We start from the raw sequence: 17,917 nt of genomic DNA, 5'->3' as shown, positions 1-17,917 counted from the left end.
CACTTTTTCATCCTTTTGGTCTTCAATTCTATCCATCTTTTAACGGACCCGTCTTTTCTTTTCATTTTCAGCACCATGGAGGAACTCGTAGCAGCACTTGTTATCCTTTGGGGTCTGTTAAGAACCAGGCCAAGAAAGTGTCTTATTTATTATCACGAGTTTTACAGAATTTAGCGAAAAAGGGAAACATGAACCACAAAAAAAGATTATAAATAGGAAGAAGTGAACCTTTTTGAACTTCCGCTCGAGACGATAGGAAAGCGGATAACAGGAATAAAACACAGCGAGGTGGTAACTTTATAAAGCCAACGCCCATCGATATGAAGTAAAATCATTTTACCATGTCAATAAACGATTTGATGATGATGATGATACCTCCTGTGTACGATATATTTTTCAGAAATGGCATTTCATAAATTGTTAACATGTTTAAGCTAAAATCTGAGAGAATTATATTGTTACGTTGATTTATAGCAGAAAGCTAAACAAACAGATTACTTGAATTTGAAAACAATAATTACGTTTAAAGCTATATGTTATGTTGAAGATGATGTGATTAACGAACATGAACACAAACTATTATTGGTAACAAAAGGTGTAATCTTATTATGACAACATATCTAATGAGTTATAGCGTTTGCTAACAATTTTTTTATTCATTATGAAGAAATTTCAGTCATGCACGCAAAAAATTATGACACAAAATCTTTGTCGACGTCAATGATACCATAGAGGGATTTCTTGATGATCTTGCACGGTTTATCAAAGTCTTGATAATGGTCATTTTGTATCATCATGTTCCACGGGTTTATTTCGAATTCGTCTAATGCCAATTCGTCCATTTGCCAAATTGTCTACTTTCATTTGGTCTACCATCAGTTCGTCCACTCACCACATTGTCTACTTTCATTGAGTCTAATGCCATTCCGTCTAAAAATCAGTTGGTCCAATAGCCATTTAGTCATTATATACCATTTGGTCTAATCAAAGTAAAGTGTGTCTATTGTGCAAAATGAATGAAAAGAAAATTCTTCTTTAGAAACCTTTACTATGAAAGTTTACAAATTAGCATGAACTCATATGTGGAAACGGTTAAGGGATACTAGAAAATGTCAATACCCGATGAAAATTAGCTGCTCTCATGTCTTTTACAATATTTCCTCTGTCTCTCTACCATGTTTTTTAGTGACTCTAACTGTGTTGATCTGGTTCTAACAGAGCACGGCCTCCACGTAGGAAATATGTAGGTTTCTTCGGGGTTCGTTAGGGTCAATACTCTAATTCCAACTCCTCTCACCGAGGAGAAGAAGTTAATGTTTCAATGACGTTTCAGTTTTCCTACTATAGACTACCACAAAACTGTTCATAAAGATATTGAAAAGGGTAACATTTGATAATTTGGTGGAAGGCGTCCCCCCCCCGCCATTGGCGGAGGGGAAGCCAAAAATTTTAGGGGGTACCATCCATTTTTTTTTCCAAAAAAAAAGGTTATCAACACTGAATTTAGGGGGAAACGTCCCCCCCCCCGCTTCCGCCGCCTATATGCCCCCCCCCCCCGCAAGTCATTAACGAAATAATGCATTACAGACTAGAAAAAATTCATTGATACATTGAATCTGACGCACCTGATTGATGTTATGTGATTGAATAGATCATTAAGCTATACACCCAAAGACAGATGAAAGTAAATGCATGAAAAATAAATACATAATCCACATGAATAAACAGTAGGAGATGCCATTATCTCTATACAAAACATACATTTCATTTAAGTGGTAAACACTTCTATAATAATCAATTAATATCTCGCAGAAGCAATTGATACCTTGAGCTTGAAAACACCATGAAATTTCGCTTCAAACCATTTTGTTAGTTTTTGCCACATCATAGTACCATTCATTTGTCTTCATGAAACAGCTATACCCCTTGCTGAGGGGTAAAGTGTCCATTGAGTAATGGCTGCTACACAATCGAGTCAAAGGTTATAGTTCATGCTCCAAAAAATGAAGCTATTTATTCCCCGAATGATGTTCCGTCTTAAATCATGCCTTTAAACTGATTACATATTTTTTTCATGGAAAAATAATTTTACAAACGATCGACTTATGATAAACTGTTAATAATATTAATATATTATGATGTGTTCGCAGAGTAATAAAATTTCCAATATCAATCTCTCCTGAGTTTATCATAAAGACAATTAATTTTTTCGTATCGTATCATTCTTTCTAGACATGTCCGACTATTTTTCTCGTTAAAATTCTTCAATCCCAAAGTAATAACTTCATAGGCGGCGGAAGAGGGTTTTTTTTTGCTTGTCAATTTTTTTACCTGTGTCCATCACAAAATTTCAGGTGGACACCTCCTAATTTTGTTGGCTTCCGCCGCCAATGAATTACTTACTCTTGATAATCCATCTAAACGAATATCTATCAAGCTTTTTTGGATTTGATTATTTTTCGAAATTGTGTCCATCAAAGGTACACCCGATGTTTTTTTTTTTCAGCTATTAGCTGCAACCTTTCATTTTTCATCATTTTGAATGGATCAATAATTATGTTTCCTTTCATCAAAAGTTCACTCAAAACAAAACCTTTGATGCTGCATAAAAATAATATCTTCAAACAGCGTGAGAAATAATAAATTAACAAATAAATCATTTTGGACTATTCATAAGGCACAACGAATATAAATTATGTCACAGCATACAGAAACTCGTACATAATTATAATAAACAACTTAGGTAGCATTAAATTTTTCACGGTGACTACTGTAACATCAATTTCTTAAGTATGATGATACGTGCAAAAATGTGATCGAATTTTTCCAATCACCATAGACTACACACTTTGGACTCTCTATCACTAACTTGTTTACAATTATGCATCATATTCAATCCTAGCACTCATGAAATTGAGATCGCTCATATCAACCAGTGGACTCGTTGCCTTGGTAACCAGAACACCGAGTAATAGCATGATGAACAAACATTGACACCAAGCACTTGTGGTGTTTCCATCGTCTGTTGGACATGGGATCAGCATGAAATACAGCTCTCATATTGTACGTACAAGGAGAGGTGAAATTGATACATGATAGGTATAAAGATTGAGACCGTGTTCACTGCTCACACCCAAGATTTATATAGTAGAATATGTTTATGTTGATTCATTATGATGCCGATCCTAAAGAGACCGGAGATAGAGAATATTGAATCAGGGTATGAGAAGAATGGAATGAATTTTCAAGTTCAATTGGGTGTGACTTATTTTACGATTTTCTAAAAGACATGGGGGGGGTGCGCTTTCACCAAGTATTTATGGGCATACTAGATTGCGGCAAACAGAGCGTTGAAAAGTTACAGATGTTTGCTATTCTGAGCGTTTAGGACGTCAAAAGATATTGAAAAACAGATTCAAAACTGAAAGTGCACGCTGAGTTGAGGAGCTGAAGAAATAAATTCACCAAAGTTACAAGAAGGGCGAGTCAAGATAGACTGACATAATCCAAAGACTTCGATAAAAACAAATACGGAAAGCTTTTTTTGAACAGCAAGCTCTGTCTTGTATCATGTTTTCCTGCTTGAATTTTATTCGCATGACCATCGTATTACCATGGATTAAAAAAAGTTAACAATAACATTATATTGAATTGATTTATTTACTGTTGAATTACCCAACCCGATAATTTTTATATACATGTATATATATAATATATATATATTTATTTATTTACTTACTTATTTATTTATATATATGCCCCAGCTGGATCAAAGGTATTGCTTTGATACAGTACACGTATGGGAGAAAGTAGTCAAATGTGTGAAGTTATACACGTATTTATACTACAGCTTTGGCAACTCTTTTTTTTATTTATTTAATAAAAAAGAGTTGCCAAAGCTGTAGTACGTGTATAACTTCACACACACACACACACACATATATATATACATATATATTTGAAAGGTGAGTTTCACAATCCATGTGCCCATGAACAAACGTGATTTTCACGACTGTTTCAGAAACGGATTTTGAATTCTCTTTTTTTTGTCACAGCATGGGCACTGACGAAGAGTGTGACTTTACCTTTCATTTTTGAGAGCTATGCTCCTTTTAAAATCTACGATTTTATTTCCACAGCATTTACTAAAAATTTTGTGATTTCTTCATTCCATATGCCGAAGCAGACTATATATATATATACATGTATATATATGCCTAACATTAATTATTCAATCATTAGCCCAGATGGCACTTATACTAAATAAATGAAACAACCGCTAGTGCAATAATGAACATGAATCAATAAAATACACTCCCGCGAATTTCTAATATGAAAAAAAAATTCACTCATTTTGGCCCAAATAAAGAATTCGGTGAACGATTTTACAAGAGTCCTGATCCCGTTGTCATAAATAACCAATATCAGAAACCGTTTATTGTGCAGTTGCAATATTTATCAGATATCTTGCTTTGATAATCACAAACTGGGAATTGTGTGGGTGATGATGTTTGCTGTGAATTCTTTGGTAAACATTAAAACAGACGACACAGAGGAGAATGGAAAGAGAATATAGGCAGAGATTGATAAACAAAGCTACTGCTTACATAGCTAATAATTGTCATCGGAAAGGGACCCCTATCTACATATTTTGGTGCATGTTTTTATAAGAAAAAAAATTATGTCGCTAAATATTGTTTATGGTACACGATACGTCCACAAGAGCCTTGTCATCCAAAGTTCTCATCTCATCTAAGCTTATATGATGAATAAATAAAATCGCATACTTGTATTATATTGTTCTGCTGTGATCATGCACGACTAAGTTGCACATCATATTAAACGTTCTTCAAGATGTCCATGGAAAAGATCTTCAGTTTGGGCGCGAAAACGGTATATACATATACCCAACAATCTTGGCCTTTAAAATCCAATCGATTTAGTGTAATCCTACTAATATCTGTTCTGTCTAGGTGAGACCACCTTGACAATTCAGTCAGTAGTTCAAATTTACATAAAGTCAGACGTGAGTGATTACAATCATAATCCATTTAACGTTATTAACAAACGTGTTGCTTACTACCTGTTAATAGTTGACTACCCCCATGCACTGTGAACTTATAATCCCCATAGAATACCATTAACATGATTAATGGGCTACTAGAAGAATATTTAAATGAACATTATTTTAAGACACCAAACATTCTTCTGAAAATGGTCTTTTAAAGATTAACAACATAAAAAATAACTCCCTGTACAACTTTAAGGTAAATGTAATAAGCCGAGACCAATCTATTGAAATTCACATTTATTTCATTGCTCATTGTAATTTACATAAGATCCTATACAGTGATCAACAAGACACATATAGACCTAACTGTATACATAACCATGTTCATTTGTTTTGAAATAAACTAAGAATTTAAAAAAAAGTCCATTCTTAATTTTGTACGATTTGTATTACTTTGCATATATTTTTTGAATGGAAATGAAAATAAAGAATTTATTTGAAGAACTTTGACATTTCAGATTTTAAGACCAGACGTCGAAGTGGTTATTTCAGTATTTCATATAACGTTTCATATTATATTCATAATCAAAACAAAGTATTACTTTATATTCGAGGCATTCTAAATCTAATTTGTTAAGAATGCGAACTTCTATTTGAAAAGAAGAAAAATATATTCCTTATATTGTGATTTATTTTCAAAATGATCTTGACCTCGACATATGAGAGACAGATTTGTTAAACAAGCGACGGAAATAATTCTTTCCATTTTGATTTATGACCGTTGCACTTTCTTGTGCCGTCATCGAACATGTTGAAATAGGGGGTCGTTTAAAGTACTGCTGGACCAAAGGGGTGAAGAGAATGGTCTCCGAGGGGTCCTTATATACCCCAATCTGGAAAAAGTCTTGTACCGCTCTTGATCTTGTTTGTCAAGGTTCGTTTCGTACCTGACCATTAGCATATCCAGGGGCTTAGTTTAGGAGCCAAGACCAACGGTGGTTTTTATGAGGACAAATTGATTTCTGTCCAAGAGTGTATTTTGAGCACGATTTTCTCCACCACCTCCCACTGCCTTACTTATTAACTTGAAGAAGAAAAAAAAACCGATCCTGTATCTGGCTTCAAAATAATTTTGAAAGTAAAATATGGACACATTGTCAAAATCCCCCCCAGAATAATGTTTTAATAAATTTATAGCTATTCACAATGAGAAAAATCTGCTAATTGATGTGAATACATCACAATGACGGGAAAGGGGACTCAGGATGTTTCGTTATGTCAGTCATGAGCGCAAACACGAAACGAAATCTCAACAATTCACCGCATACATGGCATAATGGACTTTAACATCATTGACAGTATCATTCTGTGATTGTCTTGTTCAGTTACCGATATTGAAGTTAATTACCCCATACAGTGCGGTAGCGGTATCACAACCACTGGTGGTCTCGATTGTGACCAATTCACAAACAAAATAATATTCGTATGCCTTTGGGCAAGAATGAGAGTAGAGTCGTATGCAAGAGGTCCAGTAAACAGCGGGAAGATTCACTTGATTGACATATTATGTATGTCTGGTGGGGCACTTTGGTGTGGCAGGGTGGGTACAGATTGGGGGGTGGTGCTCCATTTCAGTTCTGAAAGAGGTGAGCTGAGACATGGACCCCAGTTGGGTCCATGGATGAGATGACTTCATTGAAGACCGAAATCATAAAAGTTAAGTGGTCTATGTCAGCTGGAATGTTCGTTCTGTTAGAAATAATATGAAAAATCATGGACCGTTTGCCACAAATGAAAAAACAATGTCTGACCGGATTAAAGAATTTTAAATTGGATTAGAAGAAGTGGGGTCTAAAAGTTCTGTTGCCGCCATGGTTACGATGTGAGCGTACCTTGGGACTCAGCGGTACATCTATTGTTTCAAAGCACTTTCATTCGGCCGTCCCAGGAATATGTAAGCATCGATAAGTAAAGATTAGATTTGGACGATTTGAAAATTAAAAACGGGTGTCTTCTCTGCTGATAGGTCTATGAAACTTATTTTTTTCTAAATAGTGAGTTATATAAACAACAACAAAAATCGAGAGATCTGTTAATAAAATAGATGTGAGTCATGTCGAAATAAATCAAAATGGCCTGAAAGACGAACGTGTACTGCACATGGTTTGTGAGAGCTAAGTGCAAACTATAATGTTTACTTAAACCACAAGCAAAGTGACATCCATCATCCAATGAATGTATTTAGGCTTCGGGGAAATTGTGAACTAGTTCATGGATCTATTAAAAAAGTATATGGCGAATTTTCATTCATTTCCCCTGCATTGAAGCTTCGGGGAGAAAAGCCTACTTGCGAGTAATTCAATTTCAATTTTGACGTTAAGGATGGAAATCATGAAATATTTCCCCTTATAGAAACACGCCAACGTGCTGGTATTTCTTCAAGTCCCCTTCACCTAACACATTTATTCATGTTTAATTCTATATCAATTTGTATTAAGTAATGGGATCAAGATTGCAGGAAAAAAGGTCTTTGGACAAGAATAATACATGATTGATATCAGGTTATGATTTAGAAGATTATTTTCCTTTTTGAGTTGGGTTAAGTGTTTATTAAACGCAGCAGCAATCATATAACTATAGCAAATTAACAAAACAGCTGGCCATTTCATAAAGCTGTATACGTAAGTTAAGAACGACTTTAAGAACGACCGGAGATCCTTTCTTGTGGTAAATGATATTGACCATTAAATGTTCATTGGTGATTGATTATAAGGCACATTATAGAGAGGTTCACCAGTCGTTCTTAAAGTCGCCCTTAACTTACGAACAGCTTTATGAAACACTCACCAGGAAAACTAGAGTTACATGATTCATCGAAAATGTAACATTGAACATACGGTTTGTCTATATCTAAAATGCAGAAAATAAATTTTCACTCACGTTTCGCTGTCAGACTGGTATATACGGGAGACCGATAAACCTCCAACCCACTCCTCCAAAATTTGTGTAAAAACTGAAAGTCGTCTAGAGGCCACATACTGTCTTGAATCGCTGACAGTATGAGTTCGGTTGAGCAAAAATAATGAGCAACCCGTGCATCGTTGGCAAATATTTGAACAAACATAAATAATTGGCCATTGTTGTTGCGCCCTTCTACTCAAGTCTGAAATATTGTGACAATATTATTTTTTTCCATTTTACTCTTCTTTCACCACGTCACACGATGTCTCCTTACTATCTCTCCGTATATCTCTTCTTTTTGCTTGACCATTATCTATAATCAGCATTCCCCTGGTCCCATTATTTTCAGCATTAATAACCCATCCCTTACTTTAATATGGATTTAACTAGATCATCACTTGACAGGAAATTACTCCTTCCTAACAAAATGATGCCCACAATAACTATGATAAACAGACAATATATTAATTAAAATTAGTAATAACACTTGATACAATGACATCAACTTGTTTGCAGAAGAAATCGATTAACACTTCAAATGTTATGTTTTCTTGGTAATAAGCAGGATATGATTCATTGAAGTATCAACCGACAGAATTATCTATCAAAAAGTGAAATTCATTGATTACCTGTAGATATGTTAATCGTGAAAATATCTGTACGATCCCCCCCCCCCCCCAATTAAAAGAACTGTAAATTGGTGATCGTATACAAACATTCCATTGTTTCGGTTAATTGATTCTCAAAGAATCGTTTTCAGTACAAACCTACAAAGAATGATTAATATAACAAGGAATGATGACTATATAAGAATCGCACCTACATTGTCAGCATCCCCAACTGATATACTTCTAAAAATTGACTTAATCCTTTATCACAAAGAGAGGTGAAAATTTCAATCTGTATTTTTCTAATGACTCTCAAGAATGCATCCTTGCACCTTGGAACATCCTTCTAAATACAAAGTGAGATATCCTTTCCTTCTCAAAAGGAGAGACGTAAAGTGTAACCGCATGACCCTCCATTACGAATGTTCATGTGTTAGGAGTCAAAAGAAGGAATTTCTTTGTTGAATTCAGATTCGAAATCACTATTTGCTTGAATGGCCTACATTTTGGCAAAGTGAAGTCAAAAAAAAAAAAGACTTTACATGTTGCGGAGGCGCGCGAAAGCTCAACCAAACAATCTTTTCTGTGGTAACGTTTTCTCTTTTCCTTTTTTTTCTTTACATCACTTTTATGTTAGTTGGGAAATTGGTTTCACCTTTCGAGATACAAAGAAACAGTTAATTTCAAGAATTCTACAATAATAATGTTTGTGCCGGATTCATATTAAACGCCAACTTGTAGGTTTTTGTTTTTCTTTGCTCTGGTAGGGAAATGAAACCTTTGGAACAAATAGGCTTGTGTAGAAACAGAAAAATCAAATAATAAGAATAAAGAAAGTTTGAGAAAAATCGGACAAATAGTGAGAAAGTTATGAGCATTTGAATATTGCAATCACTAATGCTATGGAGATCCTCATATTGGCAGTGCGACAAGGATGTGTGATGTCACTGATGAACAACTTTTCCTTTGGTGGAATATAAAATACCCTCAAAATGTCTCTTTTTGCTTTTTCTTATGATGATACAAACTCTTTATCCATGATGTATTCTTAAAAAATATGTATTACATGCCCTCATGTCGAATGAACAGTATGATTTATGGATAGATGTGATAAAAGAGGCAATTCAAGTGAAATATATACTAAAGTAATGGGGAGAGTTGTTCACAAGTGACATCACTCATCTTTGTCGCATTGCCAATTTGCTATCTCCATAGCATTAGTGATCGCAATATTCAAATGGTCAAAACTTCCTCATTACAGTATTTGTCCGACTTTTCTCAAACTTTCGTTGATCTGTTTCTTTGATTTTCTGTTTTCACACAAGCTATCTTGTTTCAATGGTTTCATTGAAATGGATGCGTAGTACACAAATAAAAACTCGTACATGGACAACATTGTTGAAGATGCTTCATGATGGTAGCGTTATTGTTGTACATTTTTTCAAGTGTACGTTGACGAGTTGGATGACGTTTTCTACCATGTCAACTCCGTTAGAATGGTATTTGCCTGTATTTCGACTCAGGCAAGGAGGGCCACAGGATTGTAAATGACATATAAATAAGATCTTGGAGCATTCATGACTTCCAAGTTTTGTAAAATGTTGTTTTATTGAAGCGGAGCATAATAATATAAGCAAGTACTTCAAGATAGCCAATATGTAAGCAAGGGTAGTTTAGAGATAAATACCCCCCCCAAAAAAAGGATGAATATTAACATGATGATATTGTATCTTGTTGCAGAGCTAAATGGTAGGAAAACCGACTATGGACATGGTGAACTATCTAGATTCTGAGGTGTGATAGCAATAACAATTTTGTTTCGTACCGTCAATTTTGTTCTTCACATCTGGGAATGTGAATTCGTGATAGCTATGTATCATATTCCAGTAGCCATGGTAACGATTTGAATTGGGGTAGGGACCTTATGATGGAAATGAAAAGACTCCATAGTGTGAACTGGATGTTGCAGGTCACACGCATGTTTAGAAGGAGACGAAGAGAAGTCAAGGTCAAGTTTTTCCAAACAGAACTCAGCAAAGTCTTCATTGTCTGATCCATTTCCAATATCAATATCTTTATTAGATATGTATCCTTTTACACGTGCTCATCATAAGAGTGAATAAGTTTGTATTTCACTAAAAAAACGGACAGTTGAAGCTTCATGTAAAAAACTAAACTGCGATGAATTCTCCCTAAACAACTGGCATTCCATTATGAAAAATGGATCAAAGTAAGGTCTATGTCAGTTTTGTTCAAATTATGAGATGCCTATTATTGTCCATATAATAACCAAGTTCAAAAACATATTTCACACAATAGAATCTGAAGATAAACGTAGCATACCCTCTACGACTACGTTAATCACTGCACAGACATCAAGTTTTAAAAATCCAACGTTATATAAGATTTTACAGTTAAAGAGGAACCCCCTTAAACTGTTGCACTGGGTAGGTGGAATAGGAATATTACACATTGATAATTTTGTTTTAATAAAACAGAAAACTAGAAAATAATGTTTGGCAAGTGACATCACAAATTTTTATATATTTTCGATTCAAAATGGTTTAAGAAGTTTAGAAATGTGTATAAATATGCACAGGTAAAATTACTTCAAATTTTCTGAGAAACGGAACATAATGGTACAATAAATATTTTAGATAATGGATTTTCAGTATTACCGAATCGTCATTAATAATTATGTTTCTCTCACAAATTCGCGTGCATATCAAGAAGATAAACAGCAAGAGAAGGCTAAAAGTTTAACAGTAACAAGAATTCCTGAGTCTCCTGACTAAATACAGCTTTGTGGTGGCAATCCATTATCCTCCTGGGATGTTCTCACCTATGAAACATGTTAGGGATGAAATCTTGTATGATGACTCATCATACAGCATACATTGGTGGAGCCCCTATTGTAGTGAGTCCATTGGACCCCCATAGAATCACCTTTAGCCTCATTGATATGAACAAAGTCTACGACTGCTCACTCATCCTTTTGAAATTTTCACTCCCTGAATATTGAATGTTATAAGATATTTACACAATAGTTGTAACCATTTGCATTCACTCTGTGTATAATAGCCAGAGGACATCAAATAAAATGTACTTTATGAGTATTTTGCTTCTAGCAATAGACATGATACATAGGTATCAAATGAATCAATTCAACAACATTGACAAAAGTTTAGTCCATCTTGAGATCAGGTTGAATTGTGATAAATTCACTTGAATTCAAGTTTGAAATTCGAAGTCGTCTCAGTGATAAACAGGGGACGCGGAAGCAAGGGGGGCTGTGGGCTTTAGCCCCCCCCCCACTTTTTCCAACACCGTGTACAAAAATGTAAAAATGACCATAGGATTGTGATATTTTGCATGGTCAGTCCCCCTCCCCCCACTTTGAAAACCTTTCAGCGGCCCCTGATAAAATGTTCATCCCAGTGAGGAATAAAGAATCCTGTATGGGTGATTAGTTACTAACCGTACAATCTAAAAAATATTGGGTAAAAATGCTCCATGAGGATTGTGTCCAAATAACATTGGGAATTTCTTTTTTGGACAATTATGCTTCCCGTATTGGGTAAAATACTGCCCAAAATTGGTTGGACCTCGTGCTGGTTAAATTTTTACCCAATACTTTTTAAAGTGTATTGAAGTTAATTTTCAGAGCTGTACTTAAACACCTTCCATTGTATACATGAACAAAGCTGAATTCATTAAGGGCTTAAGTTCACAGGAAAAAGGTTAACCATTCAATGGTATTTTGAAACAGTGTTAAATAAAGTCATGGAGCCGTGGCCCGATAGTAATAAAAACCCACAACTATATCATAAGTTATGGTTTATCTATAACAGTTGTCACCCGGGGCAATTATTAATAACATAGCGCCTAATTTCTCTAAGCACTTCACATTCTAAATATAAAGAAAAACATCTAACTCAACTAATTAAGCAACCTATAACCATCGCACTTGATCAATCTAACATTGCTGAAATAATGAAATATACTTCATTAAAACTTTGAAAGAAGAGAATTGCGACACAATCCAACTTTTGGTGTCTGTTTCTTTTAAGTAGGTTGATTAGAATATACTTTCTAGTGTGCTTTTTTCTTCCTTTTGCCTTTCATTTTCTTTTATTTTTCCAAGTAATTTTCCCATTTTGGGCCCCTGCTCGTGGTGCTCGGGGCGCATGTCCCTTTGCCCTGGATACGCCTCTGATTTTTATTACAATGAATTATCACAATGAATGTGCGTCTTACAAACCAGTTGAATTCATCTTCAAAATTGACAAAGAATGATTACCCATTGCATTTGAAAAGGCTTGAAATATTTCTCCCAGTCCGAAATACTTTCTCGACTTTGCAATGTGGTCTTGAACTTTTTTCTTTTAAATATGATCAACAGACGAATATTAACTTTAGGAGCCACGCGAGGTCAAATTCACCTCACTAAACACTGGTCTCAAGAGGATAAAAGAGTCAGAGAAAATAACCCAAATATTATAACAGAGTTCAGCTGCGATCCACGTGTGGAACTTTGAGTTATGTGGGGTTATACTATTCGATTGTAGTGCTGTGGTTAGGCAAATATTGTACTTTAACTATTGGAAATCATATAGATACAAACATACTGATTTATGATCACGTTATGATAATACCAAACGTCAACGTAGTTTTCACGGTGTAACCATGGAGCTTTATTAATAGCTTCATGGTGTAACTTGCCAAAAAGGGAGACAACTTGTTCTCCAATTCAGTTAAGTCTAAGCCAGGCGAATATGCTCCAATTAGATATCGCATCTTTGAAAATAAAAATGATTTGGGCGTAAGGCCATAGTTGATTTATTTAAAAAAAATGAATTAATACGACTCGATCGACAAAAGAGAAAATCAGTGAATGCGGAACGCGTCTTCCTATCGTATCTGCAGAAGATGATGATGGCGATGATATTTATGATGATGATGGTGATGATGATGATGATTGATAGTGATGATGACAATTGCGATGATAATGATGATGAGGTGTTTCTCTGGTTATGCAAAAAGATGGTCTGGCGGATGTATCTACAAATGCCAAGACTGGAGATGAGATCTATTCTTCATTGTATATAGGAAATACCGAAAAATTGAAAGTAATATAAGAAGAGGGGGATAAGGGTACATAATATCTATGAGCAGGATGAATATACAAATTATATCAATTGAAATCAGAGAGGTTTGAATAGGGGGTTTAAAATGGGTTCGATGTTGGTTATTTCTCAATACATTCACTGTATTACTAGGATGGCTTTACAACCATGGACCTACGGTTACACAGAGAATGACTGAATGAGGAAAACATCCGAATGGTTTACCTCAAACGCCATCTTGCATACCAAAGCAAGAATCAAATTACATCAGGCGGATATCATCAGATACTTGGTATTTTGAAATCGGCCTACGACCAGGAAGAAAAATGCTGAACTTTACGATTTTTATCACAAACCATGATACTTTCAAAGGATCTCAAACGAATTATGATCTTTAAATCATAATTCAATCTTGAAAACAACATGGTTTGCCTGCAAGTTAATGTAAGCAGGAGGGAGAGCATGGAATGTCTAGAGAATCATTCATCTCATGAAAGTAATCTTATTCAAATATTTATTTTTCTTAATCTATAAAGAATAAACTGCACTCTGAAATGACGATTCACTGTAATATGCAAAGGTCCAAAGTGATAACAAGCGACTTGGGACAACTTCCTCAAAATGTCGGATTATTGAAAGTTCTGACTTTTACTTAGTTAGACCCATCCCGAGACCCATGTATTCAAACTGTCAAACTGCCAGTTCGAAAAAAATAGGGAAGCTTGTGGAATATAAATTTTTCCCTACAGTGATTATTAATACATAGTAGAAACGTGCTAGAATAAACATCCAACCATAGAGCTATTAATAGCTCCATGATCCAAAGGTACAAATACCTTGAACCCATGTGACGAAATTATACAGAAAAGGGAGGGTTATTTCGTATATATGGCGCCGGTCATTTTGACTGACTTAAACAAACAGGCCTACATTATATAGTAATATGACTAATATTTTATTATCTCTTCAATAACGGAATTTTGTTTCACCATGCAATGATGATGAGGAAGGACTAATTCGATGTGAGTTTCACCAATTTATTCATACTCACCATTTGATCTCGAAGAATACGTAGATTAAGGTCCATTTTACTGGCATGATATCTCATTTTATTGTAACTATCAGGATTCTCGTCACCACTATCTAAATAGACGGGGGTCCCCGTTCCAGAGCCCTTCCCTTGCTCCATAGTCATAAAACTCCTTAGAAGATTAATACATTAAACAAAATGTGGTAAACAATCAGTTACCAATACCGGCTTTATTCCTTCCTCGAGTCCAGAATCATATACCGGAAAATGCGGCTACAGTTTCGACAAAATGAGTCTTGGGTCTGCCTTGTTAGAAAAAAAGATCTGTATCGGCACATTCACTTCCTCATCCTGTAATGTTTCACTTTGTATTTCCTATTTAAGAGATGGTTGGAGTTAAATTAATTTAGAGCTAGGTAGACAGGCTTCGGACTCCAATAAAATGTCCTATGTAATCTGCTTATACCCGTCGGCCGCGCGAGCGTTCACAGCTAGCGACATTCAAGTGCCCTGTGAGGGCATCTAAAGCGCATACACAACGTAAGTGCATTGATATTATGTGTGTTGGTAGCAGACGACAAGCATTTCACGATATTTTCTAGTCTAAAGATCCGAGACCCGATATGAGAAGTTCATTTCATTTCTTCATAGTTCTACTTGCAAAGGAGGCAGCTAGAGCTTGAATATAAAATTAAAAACATATAAAAGTATATATTAAAGAGTTTACCGAATCGTGTTTAGGATATGTTTTCTCTTTATAATGGACAATAGGATTAAAGTTATATCTTGGTGGGGGGGGGGCGTATAGCTCAGGCGTCCGTCTGCTTCATGGGCCCAAAATGAGAAAATGTTCGTTAAATAGGAAAGGAAGGGAGTAGAAGAATAATGATTTGTTATATTTCGTGGTATCAAAGAGCTTTTAATGAACATTATGACTTGTGCTTTGCAAGAAATTTCGTTCATTATGAGACTATGGATCTGACTAGAACACAAACCAGAGCCACAAATGGTCTGAAAAGATAATCTACTTAGCTGATGAGCACGTGGATAATAGTGGTAATCGTGACAATAAGATGATGAAGCCAGATATATTTCATCTTCCAAGGAGCATGCGTAGAGAACACCAGTCTATCCAGAGGCGTCGATTATGGGGGGGCAGGGGGGGCGATTGCCCCACCAATGAAAATATTGGGGGGGCAAACATATCGTTTTGCCCCCCCCCCCCCAATAATTCCGCATGTGCTAAAAATGAAATCAGATTGTAATGTTACACAGAAATCAGCAAGCGAGATTGAGATACACAACTCGTTCTTCGTCTAAAATCGTGCTCGAAATGTCCACTTTTCAGATTGGAATATCAAAAAATTTCAGCTCGCGCTTCGCGCTCGCATCATTTCTGTAACAAAAACCTATACTCTCCATGATTAAATAGTTGAATATGGTCCCTTTTTCAGTTCTAAACCTCAAAAGAACTCCCACTTCGACTTGCAATAATCTTTTGTTGGATATATATATCTTGTTCTTTATTAAAAACGTCCATTAAACTCAATTTTTTTTCAGATCGAAATATCAAAATTTTCAGCTCGCGCTTCGCGCTCGCATTAATCTGCTGGTGAGATATGTATATATATATAAATATATGTGTGTGTATACATATATATATTTACACATATATAGGCATATGTGTGTGTGAGTTTGTTTTGTGTGATCGAGCGCTTTTGGAAAATTGATTCATGATTTTGCCCCCCCCCCAATCTTAAAAATGGATCGACGCCCCTGAGTCTATCATCACCTTGGCAGATGACATGACATGTGACTAATTATAGATATGATGACCAATGAACTTTCTAAGAAAATGACACCATTCTTTTTTTCAAAAGGTCTGTCCACAGTCCCTTGGTTGCCCCTTCTACCAAATTCTGATTTGAAAAATTTCTTAAGGGGAAAACATTTGATATTAAAATTACAATCAGTTTATTTTTCTTTAATTAACCGTATTCAAATGAAATGTGTTCTTATCTCTAGAACTGCTGCTATGTAGTAATGAAAGCATCGTAAAGCTCTCATTTACAATCCTCCTACCACCCCCCTCGACCTCCTGAAGTTGCCAATGAATGCTGAATAGATTGATGAAATAAAAAGTCAAATTTAACTCTTATATTATTATTAATTTATGATTGAGTAAATGTAAATGTTGAGTTGTATCCGTATTAAGAAGGATTCTACGACACATATTTACCTCCTCAATCTTCTGGTAACTTTTTTGTTCTTATCGATAGCCTCTTTTTGTTTAATTTGTTATGTTCATAACTACTATGGGTTTACTATCTTTGGTATCAATTTTGATTAGCGAATTGTTTTGATAATTTATAATAATCTCAAGGCTTACCGTGCTTCAGACCAATTTTTTAGAATGTGTTTCAAATTAAATTAAAAATATTTAGTTTTTTTTATTAAGATTAAATGATGCATAAAAATGAAAACCCCATGGTTGAAAGTCCTCGCTGTTCGATAGACAAAAGATGTTTTAACATAAATTATTATGTACGTTCAATGATCCGTATCAGAATATTGAAAATTTGCTTGTTCAATATATTGATACCAACAAAGCTCATGATGTACAAACGATCCTCCTCATCTAATGTTGAGATGCCGTGGGTCTACCAACAAGCATTCCTGACATTCCAATCGTTGTTTTCCGAAGACCAAACATCGAAGGAATTGTGACGTCACAATTTGCGATCCCCTGCAGTTGGCGCTGTTTGAGGTCCCCCTACTTTGGTCGCCTGCAAGCGTGCAACAGGACGTTGGTTACAAGAGTTTTAGTAAATGATGGTTTAATTTCATTTTCTTATGAAACCATATAGGAACAGCGAAAAACTCTGATTTCACTCAAACCATTAGACATTTTGAAATTGACATGAATTTTTAGATCAAGGAGGGAGATTTTTTTTCCTAAAAATGGCATACGTTTGACAGGTGAATATCCGTGATAATAGAAATATATTCATGATTCGCCATATGAGTATCAATGGGGTGTCACTAAGCGTGACACTTTCTTTGACTTTGGGACATACCCCTAAGTTTAGACTGGAATCATCTTTTCTGAATGGTGTATAACCATTTATAACGTAACGTCATAGTTTATTGTTGTCAGGAATCATCTTTTCTGAATGAAGTG

At 35.2% G+C, this 17,917-nt stretch overlaps 1 protein-coding gene across 2 annotated transcripts in view; it reads right to left on the bottom strand.

Moving 5' to 3' along the window:
* LOC121410156 (nucleolar protein dao-5-like) overlaps positions 1-15,281 on the bottom strand; it is a 29,929-nt gene extending 14,648 nt beyond the window's left edge. The window contains exon 1 of one of the 2 annotated variants that reach the window (XM_041602051.1): positions 14,758-15,281. In XM_041602051.1, the coding sequence (XP_041457985.1) occupies positions 14,758-14,901 (144 nt within the window). In that variant the 5' untranslated portion in view covers positions 14,902-15,281. Of the gene's footprint in view, positions 1-7,951; positions 8,410-14,757 lie in introns of those variants that run through there. The other variant, XM_041602053.1, reaches the window with a different exon arrangement.
* Between the last annotated feature and the right edge of the window lie 2,636 nt (positions 15,282-17,917).

The sequence above is a fragment of the Lytechinus variegatus genome, chromosome 3, assembly GCF_018143015.1.
Source record: "Lytechinus variegatus isolate NC3 chromosome 3, Lvar_3.0, whole genome shotgun sequence".
In the NCBI taxonomy this organism is placed as follows: Eukaryota; Metazoa; Echinodermata; class Echinoidea; order Temnopleuroida; family Toxopneustidae; genus Lytechinus; species Lytechinus variegatus.
Note: the sequence above shows the minus strand (reverse complement) of the source record. Positions and strands in the feature narration are given on the sequence as shown.